At 37.3% G+C, this 19,463-nt stretch overlaps 7 protein-coding genes across 7 annotated transcripts; 3 read left to right on the top strand and 4 right to left on the bottom strand.

Annotated features, from left to right (window-relative positions):
* The first annotated feature begins 1,128 nt into the window (after positions 1 to 1,128).
* Positions 1,129 to 1,481, top strand: LOC106624781 (cytochrome c oxidase assembly factor 4 homolog, mitochondrial). Its single transcript, XM_036376777.2, has one exon. It carries the CDS (start codon positions 1,266 to 1,268, stop codon positions 1,479 to 1,481), a length of 216 nt encoding a protein of 71 aa, XP_036232670.2. The 5' UTR covers positions 1,129 to 1,265.
* Positions 1,482 to 1,522: 41 nt separating this feature from the next.
* LOC118683612 (peptidyl-tRNA hydrolase 2, mitochondrial) lies at positions 1,523 to 1,984 on the top strand. The gene has a single exon (XM_070109321.1). The coding sequence runs from the start codon at positions 1,523 to 1,525 to the stop codon at positions 1,913 to 1,915; it is 393 nt and encodes a 130-aa protein (XP_069965422.1). The 3' UTR covers positions 1,916 to 1,984.
* LOC118679775 (GTPase Era, mitochondrial) lies at positions 1,946 to 3,427 on the bottom strand. The gene is made up of 4 exons (XM_036375107.2): positions 3,088 to 3,427; positions 2,492 to 3,031; positions 2,231 to 2,408; positions 1,946 to 2,165 (listed from the first exon to the last, which is right to left on the bottom strand). The coding sequence occupies exons 1-4, from the start codon at positions 3,367 to 3,369 to the stop codon at positions 1,987 to 1,989; spliced, it is 1,179 nt and encodes a 392-aa protein (XP_036231000.2). The 5' UTR covers positions 3,370 to 3,427; the 3' UTR covers positions 1,946 to 1,986.
* Positions 3,428 to 3,820: 393 nt separating this feature from the next.
* Positions 3,821 to 7,552, top strand: Hacl (2-hydroxyacyl-CoA lyase). The gene is made up of 5 exons (XM_036375087.2): positions 3,821 to 4,026; positions 5,144 to 5,339; positions 5,398 to 6,029; positions 6,091 to 6,698; positions 6,766 to 7,552. Exons 1-5 carry the CDS (start codon positions 3,976 to 3,978, stop codon positions 6,983 to 6,985), a joined length of 1,707 nt encoding a protein of 568 aa, XP_036230980.1. The 5' UTR covers positions 3,821 to 3,975; the 3' UTR covers positions 6,986 to 7,552.
* Positions 7,553 to 8,237: 685 nt separating this feature from the next.
* On the bottom strand, positions 8,238 to 11,807 carry LOC118683173 (EF-hand domain-containing family member C2). The gene is made up of 6 exons (XM_036375058.2): positions 11,426 to 11,807; positions 10,775 to 11,322; positions 10,434 to 10,704; positions 9,791 to 10,024; positions 9,195 to 9,710; positions 8,238 to 9,127 (listed from the first exon to the last, which is right to left on the bottom strand). Exons 1-6 carry the CDS (start codon positions 11,474 to 11,476, stop codon positions 8,465 to 8,467), a joined length of 2,283 nt encoding a protein of 760 aa, XP_036230951.2. The 5' UTR covers positions 11,477 to 11,807; the 3' UTR covers positions 8,238 to 8,464.
* Positions 11,808 to 12,708: 901 nt separating this feature from the next.
* LOC106625105 (alpha-amylase A) lies at positions 12,709 to 14,537 on the bottom strand. The gene is made up of 3 exons (XM_036375096.2): positions 14,241 to 14,537; positions 13,686 to 14,156; positions 12,709 to 13,629 (listed from the first exon to the last, which is right to left on the bottom strand). The coding sequence occupies exons 1-3, from the start codon at positions 14,430 to 14,432 to the stop codon at positions 12,787 to 12,789; spliced, it is 1,506 nt and encodes a 501-aa protein (XP_036230989.2). The 5' UTR covers positions 14,433 to 14,537; the 3' UTR covers positions 12,709 to 12,786.
* A 4,217-nt stretch (positions 14,538 to 18,754) lies between these two features.
* LOC138856912 (alpha-amylase 2-like) lies at positions 18,755 to 19,066 on the bottom strand. The gene has a single exon (XM_070107853.1). It carries the CDS (start codon positions 19,064 to 19,066, stop codon positions 18,755 to 18,757), a length of 312 nt encoding a protein of 103 aa, XP_069963954.1.
* Positions 19,067 to 19,463: the final 397 nt, after the last annotated feature.

Genomic DNA, 19,463 nt, shown 5'->3' with positions numbered 1-19,463 from the left:
ACAAGGGAATTACAATACAGGGAAAGTAGTGAGAAGACGCGTGTGAAGAAGTTCTTCTTGTCAAATACTGCATTACATTACAATCCTTGGCTCATTTATACCTTATTAATGACCACTTTGTGGCTTCAAAGCAGTCCGTTTACTAACATTCTTATATATGCAGCCAAGAAAGAAAATTTCAGATGACATCAACACAATCACATCGCTTCATATCATATGATCACACAACACCAACAATTGGTGGCCCTTAGCAACGTGGACAGGCACTTTCTTATATATGCCCGGTAGCTAAGATCGAAAATTTGAGGTCACATCAACATATCCATATCGCTTCATATCATATGATCACACAACATTACCAATTGGTGGCCCTTAGCGGCAGTATGCCCGACAGACAAAAACAAGATTTTCAGGTCACATTAACACAATGACATCGCTTCATATCATGTGATCACACATTACTATCAAGTAGCGACCCTCTGCACCATGGGTAGGCATTTTCTTATATATGCAGCCAAGAAAGAAAATTTCTGATCACATCAACACAATCACATCGCTTCATATCATATGATCACACATCACTGCCAATTAGCGACCCTCTGCGCCATGGGTAGGCATTTTCTTATATATGCAGCCAAGAAAGAAAATTTCTGATCACATCAACACAATTACATCGCTTCATATCATATGATCACAAAACACTACCAATTGGTGGCGCTTAGCAACGTGGGCAGGCACTTTCTTATATACGAGTATGCCCGACAGACAAAAACAAGATTTTCAGGTCACATTAACACAATCACATCGCTTCATATCATGTGATCACACATCACTATCAAGTAGCGACCCTCTGCACCATGGGTAGGCATTTTCTTATATATGCAGCCAAGAAAGAAAATTTCAGATCACATCAACACAATCACATCGCTTCATATCATATGAGCACACATCACTACCAATTAGCGACTCTCTGTAGAGAATGTAAATTTAAATCTTTTAAGTTCTCTGCCTTCTTGTTCATTTACATTCTCTGCTACAGTGTGATTAAATTTCTATTGTTCCCAATTTTTTAGACTTTTCTGTAAGCACAGCTGTTGAAAAACACATGGTGCGAATGGGACGAATGAATTTAAAGAAAATCGAAAGACAGCTGATTGCAGTAGCATTTAATTTGGCTTTAACATTTAATGAAAACTTATATCATTCAAATGATATTGGTTAAGTAAAACTAATTTTATATTAGTTGTAATTTATTTAAGCAAATAATGTCGTCTGTCTCTGCTGCTGCTGCCCTGGAAACTGAAGATCCCGTAGAGTTGATGCTTAAGAAAACTGGTTGCATTGAATTGCATTACAAAGTACAAGAGTGTATTGCCGAAACAGGGGATTGGCGCCACTGCCAAGAGGTGGTAAAAGAGTTTAAGCAGTGCATGCAAAAATACACCGAAGGACAAATGAAAAAATACGCCCAAACAAAATAAAGCAAAAAAAGCGAAAACAGTTAACTTTATATTAGAAAAAAATGCTTAAACAAATCTTTAGTGCCGTTACTGCACCACGTACGAAACTGGTATTAGTGGTGCGAGGTGATTTAAAAATGTCTAAAGGAAAAACTGCTGCACAGTGCGCACATGCAGCTATACTTTGCTATCAACAATCTCAAAAGGAACAAGATAAGCAAAAATTAGTAGAATGTTGGTCAACTTTGGGACAACCCAAAATTGTATTGCGTGTAAATACCTTAGAAGAGCTTACAAATTTACAAAATCGTGCTAAAAATGCAGGTGTAATATCTGAATTAGTACGAGATGCAGGACGTACGCAATTAGAAGCTGGTACAGCAACGGTTTTGGGCATTGGACCGGATATAGAAAAAAATGTAGATGAATTGGTATCCAATTTAAAACTACTATAGTTTACGAACTGATGAAATAAATACAATTAGTTACCGAAAAAATAAATATTTTATTTTTAACAAATTTTATTTTAATTCGTTTTCTTACTTCGTGTGGATATGGTTAAGGAGATTGGTTTTCCAAAAGTTTCTACTAAATCAGAAGTTACACGTTCGGTAATTTGTCTTAATTTTCCATTCGACTCGCCACAAATTAAACGTTCAATACGAGCTGACGGACAAGTTACCTCTACTGATGCATAAACTGTGCCTGTATAGAAAAAGATTGATACACAAGTATTTACAATAATAACAGATATTATATGTAAGTAATACCATTATCTTCGGAAAAGTATTCAATTGCGCTATGCAAATTGTATGGTATTTCTTGTGGTAAGTAATCTAAGAGTCTGGCGCGTACACTCTCCACAATAAGCGCTTCCGGTTTTTCATCAGTAAAAGACCCTTTGGAATATTCCCAAGATCGCTCCTTTGCGGCTCTTATCAGATAATCCTTATTACAATTGCAGCAAAGTATTGTAAATTAATTAGTATTGTTTTTACTTTAATAGAAATATTTTGTATCGTTATTCTTACTTGTATATCATTTAGACCACTACCAGTAATGGATGAAACTAGAAAAACTTCTTGGAAGTTACTCCAGCTGACATCTTTCTTATCCTCTGAATTTGCTACTGGTTTATCAGGGGATTCTTCAATTCGCTTATACTGTCGTTTTTGATTTTTATTCCCAACTGATTGTGCGGTATTAATAGTGTTATTGGTTAGGATGCGTATCAGTTCAAGCAGCACACGTTTAGATTTCAGTGCATCAATCTTATTCAAAATCAAAAAGCTTGGTAAATGTTTGTATTCATTCAGTGTTTCGATCACAGTGGAATGTAAGGCGTTACGCGTCCATGAATTGGATACATCATGCATACAAGCGATAATATCTGCATGTTGAATTGCATGTTTGTAGGCGCTTTTGAAACTTTGTTCCAAATTATGCCGTTTAATTTCACGTGGTGTAACTAAACCTGGTGTATCATAGAAGACAAGTTGGGTTTGTCCCGTTGTATAAATTGCTTTGCTGGATTTTCGTGTTGTATGCACTTTAGACGATGTCGGACATACCTAAGCAGCAAAGTCAATTATAAAGCTCAATTGAAATTTTTCGTAGCAACGCTTACCCGATGATTAATTAAGTTGTTAATAAATGTACTTTTTCCTGCGTTTGGAACGCCAATAACCGCTATATGCAATGAATTCTGCGTGCGTTTATGTTGTGCTTTCTGTTTATGGGTAGTAAGGTCTGTCGTGTCGGCAGATGCAGACAACTTTGCAGTAGCAGAGCTATCATGCAATGATGATAAACTATAGCTACGTATATTTCCTGTCCGAACTTCATTATATTTCCTAAATCTTAGCAAATATTTTGTTACTCCACCAAAATTACTCAACAATAATTCCATTATCTTATTAGAGCTGTGTGATTGCAAAATAATGTTTAAGAATAATTGCGAAAAGCAAAGCAAAACAGAATAAAAGAAGATACCAGATGTACAAGTTGTTTAATTTTTCGTTTTTTGATATATTCTACACATTCTTGTTAGGATGGTTAGATATCCAGAAACCATTGTTATTTTAACAGTGAAAAATTGAAAATAGCTATAGGAACTACTATTTTAGGTGTGGAGGTATTATATATATGTATTTTCTAATAATAAGTTTATAACAAAACTGCTGGCTCACAATAAATTGTATTTTGCAGACGATAAAATCTCATTTACGAATTACGAACTGTAATCGGTAAAAGAATTTTCGTTACTCTTTTATCGGTAGCAATAGATTAACTATCGTCTATGTTATCGGTATAATATCTGAGAGTAGACGTTTTCAGATTGCATTTAATTTGGCTTATTCTTCGTCTCGTTTGTCTGTCACAAACAGCTGAACTGAATCAACGTATTTATCTTTATTAATAATACTTATAACAATAAAAATTTATATACAAAATTTTAAGTTTGGTGTATAGAGTTAATTATTTTTAAAGTGCAAATCATAATAAATTTAAAAAAATGCCAGAAGTTGAAGCAGTGCAGATAATTGCGGAGTCTCTAAAAGAGCAGGTATGAAAAGTGTTCATAAAGGGCTTGCTGATAGTAACCCAAAATGGGGTTTCTTAAACATAATAACAAATTATCCAATGATTATTTTATTTTGTTATATTCTTAATATATTTATAGATTTATAATATAAAAATAGACATTTTTTGGTATAAGGCTATAAAGCCTTATTGCTTTAAATTAGCAAATGTATGATAGTTTTTTATATTATATATAGATAATATTTTAATATAAGACTACCATATTCCGGTGGGTTTTTTGCACCATATTTTCGCCATCATTTCACAGTACTTACTTTTTTATCAGCTGCAAAGTTCGTTGATCAAAGTACACCTGTAAAATAGTAATTATGCACCAATATATATTTGATCTTTGTGAGCTGAATTAATAAGGCATATATATGCTAATGAACCCTCACAATCAGATTAAGTTTACTTAATCTTCGCGCTGCAGCCCTTATCAAAAAATGCCACGATAACTTTTGGTAAAAAAAAAGATAACAGAAAATAATTTCAGTTATGCATGTTATACGCATATACACAGACATATACAGATATAATAAAATACTTACTAGACGTAAGTAAATGGTGGTACAATTGTTTTGATTTCAAAGAATATTTGAATGAAATGCAATTTATTTTGGAATATGGTGCAAAAAGCTCTCTGTAAATATAAGAAAATGTCGGAAGCCCTAACTAGTCCCTCAGTTTTTGAGGTATCGATCTGAAATCTTGCACACGTCCTTTTTTCTCCAAGAAGCTGCTCATTTGTCGTACCGTCGACGTCGAAACACTACAGCTTATAGCTGCCATACAAACTGATAAATTTAAGTCCGGTCCTTGTATGGAAGATTTCTTTATGTAACGTGATATCTTAAAGAAATTTGGCACAGAGTATTGTCCAAAGCAACGGTACAATTTTCGAAGAAATTATCGGACCACTATAGCATATCGCATGGCATACAAATTGACCGTTCAAAATTAAGTTAAAAATCTTTTCATACTTTTTAATGCTATAAAAAATATACTTCTGAAGGTTAGTTAACGTTTTTTCTTGTTTACATTCAGTTAAGAAATTTTGATGTGCTATTTAGTTAATAATTTTTTTATACTCTTTACAGGGTGTAGAATATGTCTTCGGTATTATCGGCATACCTGTTATTGAACTATCGATGGCTTTTCAAGCTGCTGGCCTTAAGTACATTGGAATGCGTAACGAGCAGTCAGCTTGCTATGCCGCTCAGGCAATTGGCTTTTTAACTGGCAAACCTGCTGTTTGTCTTGTTGTTTCTGGACCAGGATTGCTGCATGTAACCGGTATGTGATAGGCCAAACAAATATTATGACACAAATTAAAAGATTCTCTCCTTAATAGGTGGTATGGCGAATGCGCAAGTGAATTGTTGGCCACTGCTGGTAATTGGTGGTTCAACCAGTCAGGATCATGAGGGAATTGGCGGTTTTCAGGAGTATCCGCAAGTGGAAATGTCACGTCCATACTGCAAGTATGCGGCTCGACCGCCTACCGCATCGCTGATACCATTGCATGTGGAGAAGGCTGTGCGTTATGCGACATACGGACGACCAGGTGTCTCTTATCTTGATTTCCCCGGCAATTTGTTGCAATCGCGTGTGGAACAAGACAAGATCTATAAAACATTGTCACATCCAGTTGCGCCACTAGTGTATCCGGCACATGACGATGTTATACGTGCTGGCAATTTGTTGCGTACAGCAAAGCGTCCACTTGTTATCATCGGGAAAGGTGCCGCCTACGCACATGCCGAAAATATTTTACGACATTTCATTGAGAACACCAATTTGCCCTTCCTGCCAACACCAATGGGCAAAGGTGTTGTTTCCGATACGGCGCCACAATGTGTCTCCTCTGCTCGTTCGTTGGCATTGCAAAAGGCAGATGTTGTGTTGTTGTTGGGTGCACGTCTAAATTGGATACTGCATTTTGGCAAGCCGCCACGCTACAGTGCCGATGTCAAATTTATTCAAGTATGTACTTAGAAAAATATATCGTATTTTTCTCTTTGTCTAAATACTTTGAATTCAACAGGTCGACATTTGTCCAGAAGAATTGCATAATTCCGTTCAAGCTTCGATCGCCATACAATCGGATATTAAACCGTTTGCCGAACAAATGTTTGAGCAGATGAACGCAGTGAATTTCGAATTTCCAAGTGACAATCCCTGGTGGGAAGAGCTAAGCGACAAATGCAAGCGCAATCGCGAACAAGTGCGCAGCATGGCTTTACAGACTGCTTCGCCGCTAAATTACTATACCGTTTTTCATCATCTGCGTGAGTTGATACCACGCGATGCCATCATTGTAAGCGAGGGTGCCAACACCATGGATATTGGACGTACAATGCTTTTCAACATACTGCCACGTCATCGTTTAGATGCTGGCACTTTTGGCACAATGGGCGTTGGACCCGGTTTCGCTATTGCAGCAGCACTGTATTGCCGCGATCGTTATCCTGGCAAGCGTGTAATATGCGTGGAAGGTGATAGCGCTTTCGGCTTTTCCGGCATGGAACTGGAGACTATGGTGCGCTACAAGCTACCAATTACGATTGTTATTGTTAACAATAACGGTATTTATGGTGGTTTCGATCAGGAAACATTCGATGCCATACGAAATGCCGGCGATTTGTCACAAGTGTAAGTTGTCAAACAGAAAATTTTAAATATTTTCATTTTTATTTGCTTTGCTCGTTTATGATTTTAGCACACCGCCATCCGCTTTGGGTGTTCAAGTGCGCTATGAGGAAATGATGAAAATGTTCGGTTTGCAAGGTTACTTCTGCAAGGAGATACCAGAACTGCAGGCAGCGCTGAGGGAGGCACAAAAACTGTCCGACAAGCCAACCATTATTAATGTAGCCATAAATCCGTCATCGGATCGCAAGCCACAGACATTTAACTGGCTAACTGAGTCAAAATTGTAAACTTTTCTTTACGTAAATGCGATTTCCTGTAAACAAGCGCGAAATCGTGAACAATTGCTTTCATATACTTGCATACAAACACACTATACATATATACATTAAACTGAAGAGCATTGTTACGAAAGTTGTGAAAATGAATGCCTATTTAAGCTATGTATTTTCTGCGCCAGTGGCATAATTACGGGTAGTTGCTATTTATAGGAATTTAATTCCTTTTTATTTAAGCTAAAACGTTTTATTTGTGTGTGTTTTTGTATACTTGAAATAATATTAAAATATTGGTTGTGGTCACTGTAGTAGTAACAATGCTCAAGTATTGGCTTTTGTAGTACAGTTATAAATGTTTTTTTTTTTTTCGCACATTCCAACTTTTTTGTAAACAATTAACGGCACTTTAGTGAATGTTTGTGCATATGAATTTGTCCTTTTATGTGAAATTGTCTTAAGCAGATTTTATGAATTTATATACCATACATACTACATACATATTTATATGCATCTGTGCTTATTAAATTTTATATATGAACACTCTTTGAAATACCAAATTAATTTAATTTATCAACTAAATTTCTATTCAGCATTTTCACTCCATGTATACGTTTATGTGTACTTGCGAACACGATACAGCGCGTTACGAATTAAAAAAAAAAAAAAAACGCTAACTTCGGCTGTACCGAAGCTATAATACCCTTCACAGGTGTATTTCGTAAAGCATAAAAAGGTATAAAATATGTTTATTTTGATTTTGATTGCGCATTTGTATGGCAGCTATATGTTATAGTGGTCCGTTATGCACAATTTCTTCGGAGATTATTCCGTTGTCTTGATTAATCATTCGTGCCAAATTTCGTGAAGATATCTCGTGCAATAAAAAACTTCTCCAAACAACAACTTTATTTTGAGCGTTCAGTTTGTATGGCAGCTATATGCTATAGTGTTCCGATATGCACAATTTCTCTGGAGATTGCATAAATGGCTTAGACAATAACCCCTGCCGAATTTCGTGAAGATAGCTCGTCCAATGAGAAAGTTTTCTATACAAGCATTTAATTCCGATCATTCATTTTGTATGGCAGCTATATGTTATAGTAGCCCGATATCGTTGGTTCCGACAAAAATTAGCAGTTTTTTGGGGGAAAAATTGCGTTTGCGAAATTTTAGATCGATGTCTCGTGAACTGAGCAACTAGTTCGCGTACATGCGCAGATGGACGTACTTATCTTGACACGCTCATCATTTATATTATATATACATATGTACATATATTTTATACTACTATTACGGTTTTCGTTGCAGTCGTTTACAAAAGTCTTTACGAGAAGCGTTTATTTATTTTTTTTTTCTTTTTTGTTTTTTTGTTTTTTGGTGGTGTAAGTGTGATAGTATAAAATAAAATTAATTGACAAAAAATTTGAATCTTATGAAAATTATATTGCAAGTCTTCATTATTAAGTTAATTAAGTCCAAGCGTCTAGAATTCTAACTCGCCAATTCTTCCTTTGGCTTCGTCTCCTCATCCAAACCTAAGTATTGCAGGAAGCAGCTTATATTCACTAGACGCCCCTTATGTAGGAACGGTATCTTGGGACATAGTTCGAAATTGATATTCATTGGCGCTATATCAGGCACTTTGCCGCAACCCATATCAATGAAGTTCAGGAAATCGCATACCTCAACCTCGCCGCAATCATTATGATTTAAAACGCTGAGTAGATCATCAATTAGTTCCGGTATGAATGGCAGGCGACAGCCCTTCATTGTCGAGCGTAATTTCGCCTCAGAGAGGAATGGTTTGTTCAACGGATTGATGTGGTGCAGGTGCTCCTTCAACTCATCCATTGCATTCCACAGCGAACGTTTCAACTCCAAGTGCACCGCAGCGCGTACCGTCTCCCGATTGCATGCCTGTGGCGGTGCTTTTTCAGCCGAGAAGTAACGACAGACCGTAATAATTTCGTGATTGGTGATGTCATCAGCCAGCAGATTGATAAGTGCACGCTTGAGTGAATCGAAACCAATAAATTGCACATCCTTAACCGATTCAGCCCCCTCGGGTAGGCAACGGCAAAGGAAGCCCTTGTAATCGGACTTCGCTGCATCGCGAATTTTCAGCATAATTGACTTGATATCGGCCATTGGATACTGCAAATACAAAGAATGTGAATATGTCTAACATTTTATATACCGTTATAGCGTATGCGTCAGCCACCTCATATGGATGGTGCTCCATGTAAATAAGCGTATACTCATCGGCGGAAACAATGTGAAAGATGTGATCCTTGAGGCTCATTGTGGCGCCAATATAAAAATTGTATGGCTGATAGTATTGTGGACGCTTCGAGGTGAACTTCTCTTGGCCCGGCAGTGGTATGCGTGTACGTTTCATAAATTCGCCACCCAAGAAACCGGAATTACGTTCGGCAATCTCAAATATTTGTATGGTATCATCGGATAGGTAATAGGATATAATGAAAATGCGTTCACAATTCTCACGTATGGTCGATAATAGTTTAGCGCCAAACCTAAGCACGTAACGATCCAGTTTGATGAATTTCTTAAAATCAGTTTGCGGCGGTTTGGGTTCGACTGAGATGCAATTGCCCTCGGAATCCTCATATGAACCCCAGCCATTATAGGGTGGCAGTATGCGTTCTTTTTGTTTAATCGGCGCACAATCGTCGCCACGTGACGGTATTGGTGCCGCAGTAAAGTTCTCAATACCATACTGAAATGATCGTGGAATGGGAGAGCAAATGAGTTTAGAAAATGCGTGCAAATGTCAGTGTAAGCGGAAGTGTTACAAACCCGTTTTCTATAATACTCCTGCGTGTATTCATCACAATCCGTAAGCACCACAGCACGTCCGTACACATTTAGCACGGTGCCGATTTGTAGATCACGATCGGCATAGTAGAGCACCTCTTTTTCGCCGATATTCAGTGGATCAATGGTGTAGCGTACATTTCGCATGCTTGTGCCGAGCACATTCAATAGCGTTTGTGGTGTTTCTTGCCCAGGTAGTGGTAGGCCATTGAATTCCTTGAAATAAATTAAACCCAGTAATTGTTTCTATAGACATTTTCGAACTTTGTGAACGCCTAACGCCATTTCGAGATATCGAGTTATGTGCAAAAGTGGCGTAAAAATATACTCTCTTCTATCATCCTTAAGTGCATACCTCAAAATTAATCTAATCTAATCTAATCTAAGGGGTCTAATATAGTATTTCATGTAATTAGTCTGCCCGAGTATACTAAAGCGCTTTGGAGCAACGGATGTGGTTCACTATCAATTTATGTATTACGAGTATGACATTATCGAAAGATTTTTGTATGGAATTTTCTTCAGTAAAGCAATAACAATATTGATATCAAATGGCGTTAATAAGTAACGGTACTAATTTTGACAATTGCGCTTTACTCAATCCACATTTCTATCAATTACTTACCCTTGGCAGTTTTCCCCTTTTCAAGAAGAGCGATGGACCTTCACGCCCTGAATTACGTGGAAAAATTTCTTTTATATCCATTGTATCATCAGCCAAATAATAGCATATTTCTAAACGACGAACATCACCGAACTCCGAACGATCATCCCAGTAGCCGTGGAATTTTAACACTTTCCGATCGAATGCTAAAAATTGTGCGAATGAATGCTTTTTCGGTGGTTGATTGTGTATCTTTCGCGCCGATCGTTTACGCATTTCCGTTGTGGGATCACTAAAAAGGCATTAAAATTTTAGTTGACGTTGAAACTATATATGTACGACAAATTGTTGCCGCAACATACACTGGCATATCGACGGGATCTGGTACGGCTATACCCGAACGATTTAGGAAATGTCGCGTAAAAAGATCACAATTTGTAATGTGATAAATGCGATCGAATATTTGTATGCTCGTATCGACGTTAAGATCCAATATCGAGATGAATTCATTTTGGCACGGCGGTGGTTTCGGTATGCGCTGACGATGCACCAGACAACCTTGCGGTATACCCGAGTTGTCCACTTTCGGTTCAGTGATTTGCATAGTGCCATCTTCCAGATAATACATAATCTTGACTTTACGCACTTGATAGGGCGCATTGTAGACCTCGTGTAGAGTCTCCTTAAAGAATGCATCAAAACCGAGCACTTTCTTATCGTAAGCAATCCATGGTGGCAGTTTGGGTCCAGTCTTTGGCGGATACAGTGATGGTGTGGCTGTCGGTGGGCAATTGATATCAATGCACATGCCACCAACGTCCACCATGGCGGGTGGTTGGCGATCGTTTAACATACTAATGCCTTGGAAATTCATAAGGCTCTGCGGCTTGGGGAAGTTCGTGCGTGATAGCTGGAAATGTATGCGTGTATATATGTACATATAGTTTGATACTCACATTTTTTGTATGCATGTGTGTTCGGTGTGCATATGTATTGTTTAATGTAACACTTACATCCCGAAAGGTGGTGCCCGGCAGAAACGGCATTCCTGGTATACGCAGCATTTTGGTTTAGTTTTATGAAGCGCTTTCTAATAGAAAATATGTAAAAATCGTTAGGTTTGCGGTAAAAATCAATACAAAATAAACGCGTTTGTTTAAAATTTCTTTTTTTACAATTTTCGTAAAATTTTACAAAAAACAGCGAACGAAATTCTGTAGTTTTAGTAAATATTTGTTCGAAAAAGTTTTACGTATATAATTTTTTTATTATTGTTATTTTAAAACGCTTTGTATGTCACTTATTTATTTTGCTTTTTGTGCTACTTTTTCCCAAGTGTTTAGTGTTTACTAGGGTTTTGCAGCGACAAACTGCATAAACAGAAATATGTATGTGTGTACGTAGTAAAGTAAATATGGACTAAACAATCGAGCAGCCACTATAGCAATGGCTGTGCTACATACCTACACATCTACGTGTGTGAGCTGAGCGCGACTGGTTGCTATGACGCTCTTTTTTTTGGTTGGTCGGGCGAGCCATTTAAATATACCACAACATTTTCTGAGCTTGGCGTGAGTTTATAATGGCATCCTTGAACGGATCGGCAATAAGAAGCTTACAGTTTTTACATGCTGTATATCCTTTCCGTTAGGACGCCTCTATGCTAACTTTTGTACACACTAGATCCGTTCGAATTACTTATCGCAAGAGTCGAAAGAAAGACTCGCAAATAAAGATTTATGTTAAGTCGCCAAAACTTAACTTAATGTAAAGCTAAACAGCTTTCAAGGCCTACAAAAATGCAAAGAGAGCTGCTAAAGTTAGACTACTGTTCAACATGTGGCGAGGCATAAGCGACTACCAGCATCTTTGTTCGGCTTCGAATATAGCGATTCATAATTTTTTGAAGCTCGGCAACTGAGATACTTAAGATATAAATTCGTGCAATAGTTTAAGGACAGTCTTAAGTAAAAAATTTAGTATTCTAGGCCTAGGAATGCGTACATTAAACCGGGTTCACAATACATCAAACTCTTTTTTCTATAAATGACAGTATTGCAAGAATTCTGTGTGCTAAAAATGTGCTAAAAAATACTCAATAAAGAGATTTATTCTTAGAACTCATTACTTAAGATGTTTTCGGTATAACCGCCTTTAGGTATCACAACGGACCGGCGTTTAAGCTGCCCAAGTGAGATCCTTCTTGGGATCGATCTCCTAACCTAACCTTACCTAACCTAATCTCCTTTAGGAATCGAGATTTATAAGATTTACTCCAAATATATGCTAAAAGCAGTTATGTAATATATTTCAACCATTTATTGTTTTAAATTTCGCATAATGATTTCGTAAATATAGTCAAATTAGTACATGTTCACAATTTGGACTCAATATGTATAGCTAGCATGCCGTCTTCTTCATTTTGACCGATAGAAATGTTAGCGCGTCCATCCGAGCCGACAACAACACGCTTGCCAGAGCAATTATTAGAGTCTGATTTGTCGCCAGAAATGATATCACAATAAGTGCCAGCTGGCAAGCAGGTCTGCAGCGCAGTATTAAGATCATAAGAGTCTCCATTAATTGCCACGAAGCCTTTGTTCCCCCGACAGAAGCTGATCTGGTTGCTGCCATTGTCCCACCAGTTCTGCACATTAGTACCAGCCACGATGTTCCTGAAGCCAACCATGTTGTAAATTTGACGCCAACGATGTTCACATACCCAACCACCGCCACAGGAATTATCCGCATTGAATATGGGTGTAGCAATGTTATTACCGTTGGTTGTTGGTGGACCTTGATCGGTGTTGTCGAATGCAAACGAAGACATGACACGCGTAATGCCAAATGGATGAGCCAACATGAAAGCACTGGCCATTTTATATTGCTTTGCTGTCTTATAGTTGAGTATATCCGCACCACCAGCGCCATGTCCACGTTGATTGTCGTGGTTATCTACGAAAACCAATGCCCGATCCGTGTTGAGAAAACTCCACTCTGGACCCCAGTTGACCAGCCAACGCAGCTGATCCTTGCCACGAAACACTTTACCAATCGAATTGGAGTGTGCGAATTCGGTGACCACACCCATGTTGGTGTATTCATTTTTGGAAATGGCCTCACCACCTAAATCTATAACTTCTTGGAATATGAAAGGACGCGTACCGGTAGGGAAACCATGTTCAGCGTTTAAATTACTAACACGATTGTAGATTACCTAAGCGTGAAAAGTAGCATATTACTATCATAATGGATTTTTGACGGCTAATTTACCTCGAGATCAGCCGGCCACATATGCTTGGCAGCATCCACACGGAAACCAGCTACACCCAGACTAACAAGTTTGTTGAGAAAATCGACTACACGATCTTGCACCCATGATTTGCTTTGATCCAAGTCCTTCAAACCGGCGAGTTCACAGTTACGCACCTCGTACTTATTATTGTAGTCATTAATTGTGCATGTGGCGTGGAAATCTGTGTTCGAATAAGGCACAGCGGGGAAGCTTTTATTACTCGGATCGGCCTTTGAACCACCAGTACCATGCGCATTAACATTATCGGCGGCCATATGGTTGAATACGACATCTACAAAGATTCGAACACCGGCATTGTTGCAGCGCTTCACCATATTCGCAAATTGTTGTTCGTTGCCCGAACGTGTGGTCAGTAGGTATGAGATGGGTTGGTAACGTTCCCACCACGGACGATTGCCCACAACGACATTCTCATTTACTGGTGAAACCTATTGATTAGGGTTATGTGGGTTTTAGCAAGAGAATACGGCAAGCTTCTTTCTAAGAATGTTATTTGGTCACTATTGACTCACCTGAACACCGCCATAGCCTTTGGGGCCCAAAAAGTTTTCACATTCTACAGCGATATCATCCCACTTCCACTCGAAAAGATGCACCATAGTAGTCCTTCCTCCCACATAGTTCGGATCAAATTGAGCATTGATAGTTTGGCACGATATTGCCAAGATTACTGCCAAGCAGATAGGCGCTTTGCTCCGATACATTGTTGCAGTTGATAACGTCTACTAGGCGGTGTTATAATATGTAAACAAAACTTACGAAGTTCTCTTCTATAGAATATGAAACGAAAACTACTTAGCGTCGCTTTTGAAGACGCCTCTTTTATAGAAATTCTGTTAGATTAGTTTATAAATTGTCAGTGAGTTTATAGTGTAGTTGTAGGCAGTGAATAATGCAGTTGTGCATGCTGAATCTATTTGGCTTTAACTAAACGGTTATCGGTTGCTAATCAGAAATCATTCATCAATTGAGAATTCATTGAAGAGCCGACACAGCTCAAATTACTACGCATAACTTTTGCTTTTTAAAGCGATCTATCACTAGGATAAGTTGTAATGTAGTTTAGAGATACCTACGATTATATATTGGGCTGAAGAACTATGATTGTGAGATCACTAATAAAAGAGATGATACAAAGAGTTGTTCTTGGCTTTGAATAGGAAAAGCTTTTAAGGCTACTCATTCAATTTTAAGGTACTTATATAGCATAAGTATGTGTTACTGAAAAAGTCAGCGCGGTCTCAAAACCGAAGAGAATACTACAATACTTACGAAGTGACTTCCGACCTTAGTTCGATTCATCAGTCTTGAAAATATAATATACTACTAGTAAATACGTTTGTTAAGTGGAGTGACATAATTATTTACATTACAGGGATCTCCAAAGAAGGCTTCAGGATAAAGAGAAAAAATAATTTGCCGATAGCATGCAGATTCCTCTCGTCATTGCTTGTTAATTAAGTTCACTGTCACTACAGTGGAATCGTTTTCCAAAATATATATTATTTACTCTAACTCCGGTTGGAGCTTAGGGTCAATATGGTTTCATTAATCAAGTATCAGCAGAAAGATGGGTTTCCTATTTCGTTGGTATGACTGCCACCTTGACCTAAGAACCTGTCATAAATGTACATGTTTATAATGCGTTTATAACCCAAGCCGCTTGCTCCAAGACCGACGCCCGCTGTAGTCGTCACTATCATGTGAAACAGACGCTACGACATATCGTGCAGAAGCATTGTGTTATGTGGTTTGATTTGTGGTAGCTTCGGTGCTCACATTCGGCCTTACAGATTTGGGATGCCCTGCCAGTAGCTAAGCTACCGCCGTCATTACTCTCAAGATCATTGGCCTTACTAATTCCCTCAATGCAATAAGATAATAATCTTCGAGGAGATTTTTTCAAGATTATGTAAAAAAATTTCCACTCAGAAGGTTCCCTTTTACATTTCCGGCATATTTTTCGATTTATGTGCCGTTAAAATTATAAGGTATGATGTACTGTTACTTGAATTATCATATTTCTTCGCTTGGTTACTCGGCAAGCAAAGTCAATCACTATTGACTACCCAGAAACACTTGTGTATGCAGATTGCTTTTGAGTAGTAATCAATTGTATAGTTCGACAATGCTGTTAGTTTTGAAAACGAGTTATTCTTCATTTGTATTAATTGGTTTAGAAAACTCGCAATAATGAAACCGCTGATACGGTGAAAATGATAAAATTTTCCGCTAGTGAATAACAACGACACTTTGTTGTTGTTATGAACGGAGTTTGCTAATGGGTAAACAAAGTATTATGAAATAAATAGCTACGGTTTTTTCATACACCTATGTTGAAGAAGTTGAGGTATATTACGTATACATATGTATATGTTTAAAAATTTGTATCCTCGCTATGAATTAAAAAAAACTGTTAAGAGATTTTTTGAGAAAAAGAAGCGGTAATCTTGAAAACCTGTTAAGCTGAGTATTTTCAGATCTCGCCTATCACAACGTTCAAGCTGAAAGGAAGGGGAAATTTAGGCACATACATAAAATTTAGTATAAGTAGGTTACGAAAACGGCCCCGAGCTTACTTCACGCCTGTTTACATTTTATGAGGTAAATGGCATATTAATTAAAGTTCACAACCTTTTTTAATTTAACCAAGACAACAACTTTTGTTTACATTTGGTGTCAATAACATTTTTGTTTACATTTAGCCAAGACAACAACCTTTGTTTACATTTGGGTTCAATAACCCTTTTGTTTAGATATTTGGGGGAAAATGACCCATTTGTTTATATTATGAGGTCAATGACCTTTTTGTTTACGTTCTGCCGAGGTCAATGACCACTTTGTTTACATTTTATGCGGTCAATGACCCTTTTGTTTACATTTAGCCAAGACAACAACCTTTGTTTACATTTGCGCTTAATAACCCTTTTGTTTACATATTTAGGGGACAATGACATACATATTTTTACACTCTTCGAACAAATTGTCCAGATCGGATCACTGTAGCATATAGGCGTCGTACAAGCTGACCAATCATGTTGTTTTTTAATATTTGAAACCTGAGCAGGGTATATTAAGTTTGACACGGTGTTTTCAACGTAGACAGAAACAGACAGATGGACATGGCTAAATCGACTTCGCTTATCATGCTGATCATTTATGTATATTTTTTATGGGCGCTCCGAAGTTTTCTTCTGCATGTTACAAACTTCGTGGCAAGCGTATATACCCTGTTCACGGTATAAAAAGATCTTTTATAAAGTCAGTTTGTATGACAGCTACATATACTTGTATGTTTTTCATACAAGCTCTTGATTTTGATCGTTCCGTCAAATGAGCAGCTTTGTGGGAAGAAATGAATGATATACATATACAATATCTCAATTATTTGCTTGCTTATTACATATAATGTGCTCAGTTGTTGACAACTATAAATCTTTAGATTTATTTTTATTCGGCGCTTGCTTGTTTATTGCTATATTATTAATTGACACATTTGAGTAATATGCAGAGTAATTAATTCTCGTTAGAGATAACAGCGCATGCTCATGAAATTAATCGGTGCTTCTACGAGTAGCTTTGTACCACCTACAAACTTCATTACCATGCCGCCACAACTAATTTCCACTACATACAAGTACATGTGTTTGAGTGTGTGAGTATTACGTCTCTACAGTTATTTGTTTATTTGAACTTATTACAAGAGACCCGATCGCTTATCAATTGACTTGAAAAGTCACAGTAGCGAACAGATTTTGTGTAAGTTGTTATCACTAGATATTGCAACGTAATAAATATCACATAAGCGTTGCCTTATCAAGCGTGTCCGGTGTGGTAAAATAAGATACACATAAAACAGGTGTAAAGACGCCAGCACCCAAACATGCATATATCTGTACTATATAGCTATTGCTGTTGTTGTTTTTTTTTTAATTTTTGTTTATTTATTGTTGTTTAGTTTAATTTAATTTCACTAAAAAAACACAATTTTCTCGCACACTGCTTTGCTATGTCACCGAACAGACGCAACTGATTCAAATCGCTCACTGCATTTAATTTCAATATATGAGTATATGATATATACCTATGTATATAATAATGTGTGCATACAGATATGCTTATATACTCGTTCATAAACAGAAGTGATGAGAACTCGCATTGATTTCGGGAAAACTCGCGTACATACCGCGTAGGAAATAGAGAGCATTGAGCCGCATTCATGACAGTTAAAATTTATTGTTTTTATTATTTGTTCGTCTCATCTTCAGCGCAACAAATTTTTTCTAATATATTGTACTAATTGTAAATAATACATAAATTTAAAATTTGCCGTTCTTTACGGATGCTTGAAACCCAGATTTTCCTGACATTTAATCATCACAAGTGTCGTGAAATTATATTTAATTACTGAAGAGCTATATCTCTGATTATTTAACTTTCACTACTACTACAGTGTTTTCTATGTTCAAAGGCTTTACATTGGCAATAGGGAAGATCACTCGGTATTAGAAAGTGTATTTAGAGTTGCTAGCGAGAAATTTGAAAACTAACTTAACGACATTTTCAGTAACATAGAGGAAATATGGGCATTTGCCCATTCGACGATTTACCGCTAAATTTTTATACCTTGAACAAGTTTGTCACGAAGTTTATAACATCCAGAGGGAAATGTCGTTAAAGTATATATACGATTGCGAAGAGCTGAGTGGATTTAGCCATGTCCGTCTGTTTGTATATACGTGAAGTAGTCCATCAGTTTCTAAAAGAGCGTTCTGAAATTTTGCATATATACTTTTCTACCAAACAAGTTGCTCATACGTCAGAACCGCTGATAACGAACCACCGATCAAAATAAAGACAAACATATTCTATACGCTTTTATGCTATAAAAAATGCAGCTTGGAAGGGAATTATAGCGTCGGCGCAGCTAAAGTCAAGGTTTTTTCTTTTTTTTTATTAATACAAAGCAATTTCCCTAACGTAATACACATATTATTTATATTTATATGCAGTTCTTTGGTATCGCTTACAATTTGGATTCAACGTGAATGGCCAACACACCATCATCCTCGTTTTGACCAATTGAAATGTGGGCACGACCATCGGAGCCAACCACAATCGATTTTCCTGTACATGATGAACCGGTCTTTTCGCCGGAGATGATGTCACAGTAGGTGCCCGCTGGCAAACAAGTCTGCAACGTGGTGTTCAAATCGTAATTATCATTATTGAGCGCTATGAAGCCCTTATTGCCACGACAGAAGGCGATTTGGTTACTGCCATTGTCCCACCAATTCTGTACAGTAGTACTCGATGCAATGTTTCGGAAGCCAACCATGTTGTAAATTTGACGCCAACAGTTGTTCTTTTGAAATTTGTTTGAGATACCAAAAAATGGCGGACGTTTTGTGCTAGGACAATCCAATATTGTGTATAGACATGGAAGGATCGTAATTAATTAATAATTTTGCTTAGAAATTTACCATTCTTGATTCCCAAGTTAATTAATATCTCTTCTGAAAACTAGGTCTCTCTTTCTTTCTCACATCACCATATCAAAAATCACCGATGTCAAATATGTAAATTTCTAATTAGATCCATTCTTTTCTACTGTTTTACTCCTCAAGCGTTCATCAAGTTTTTGAAATTCAAGTGCAGTACAACTATTTCTTTTCCGATCCATTTTATCGGCTTCGATGTTACAAATCAAAAACAATACTGAACTCTCGAATTTT

The sequence above is a fragment of the Bactrocera oleae genome, chromosome 4, assembly GCF_042242935.1.
Source record: "Bactrocera oleae isolate idBacOlea1 chromosome 4, idBacOlea1, whole genome shotgun sequence".
Taxonomy (NCBI): Eukaryota; Metazoa; Arthropoda; class Insecta; order Diptera; family Tephritidae; genus Bactrocera; species Bactrocera oleae.
Note: the sequence above shows the minus strand (reverse complement) of the source record. Positions and strands in the feature narration are given on the sequence as shown.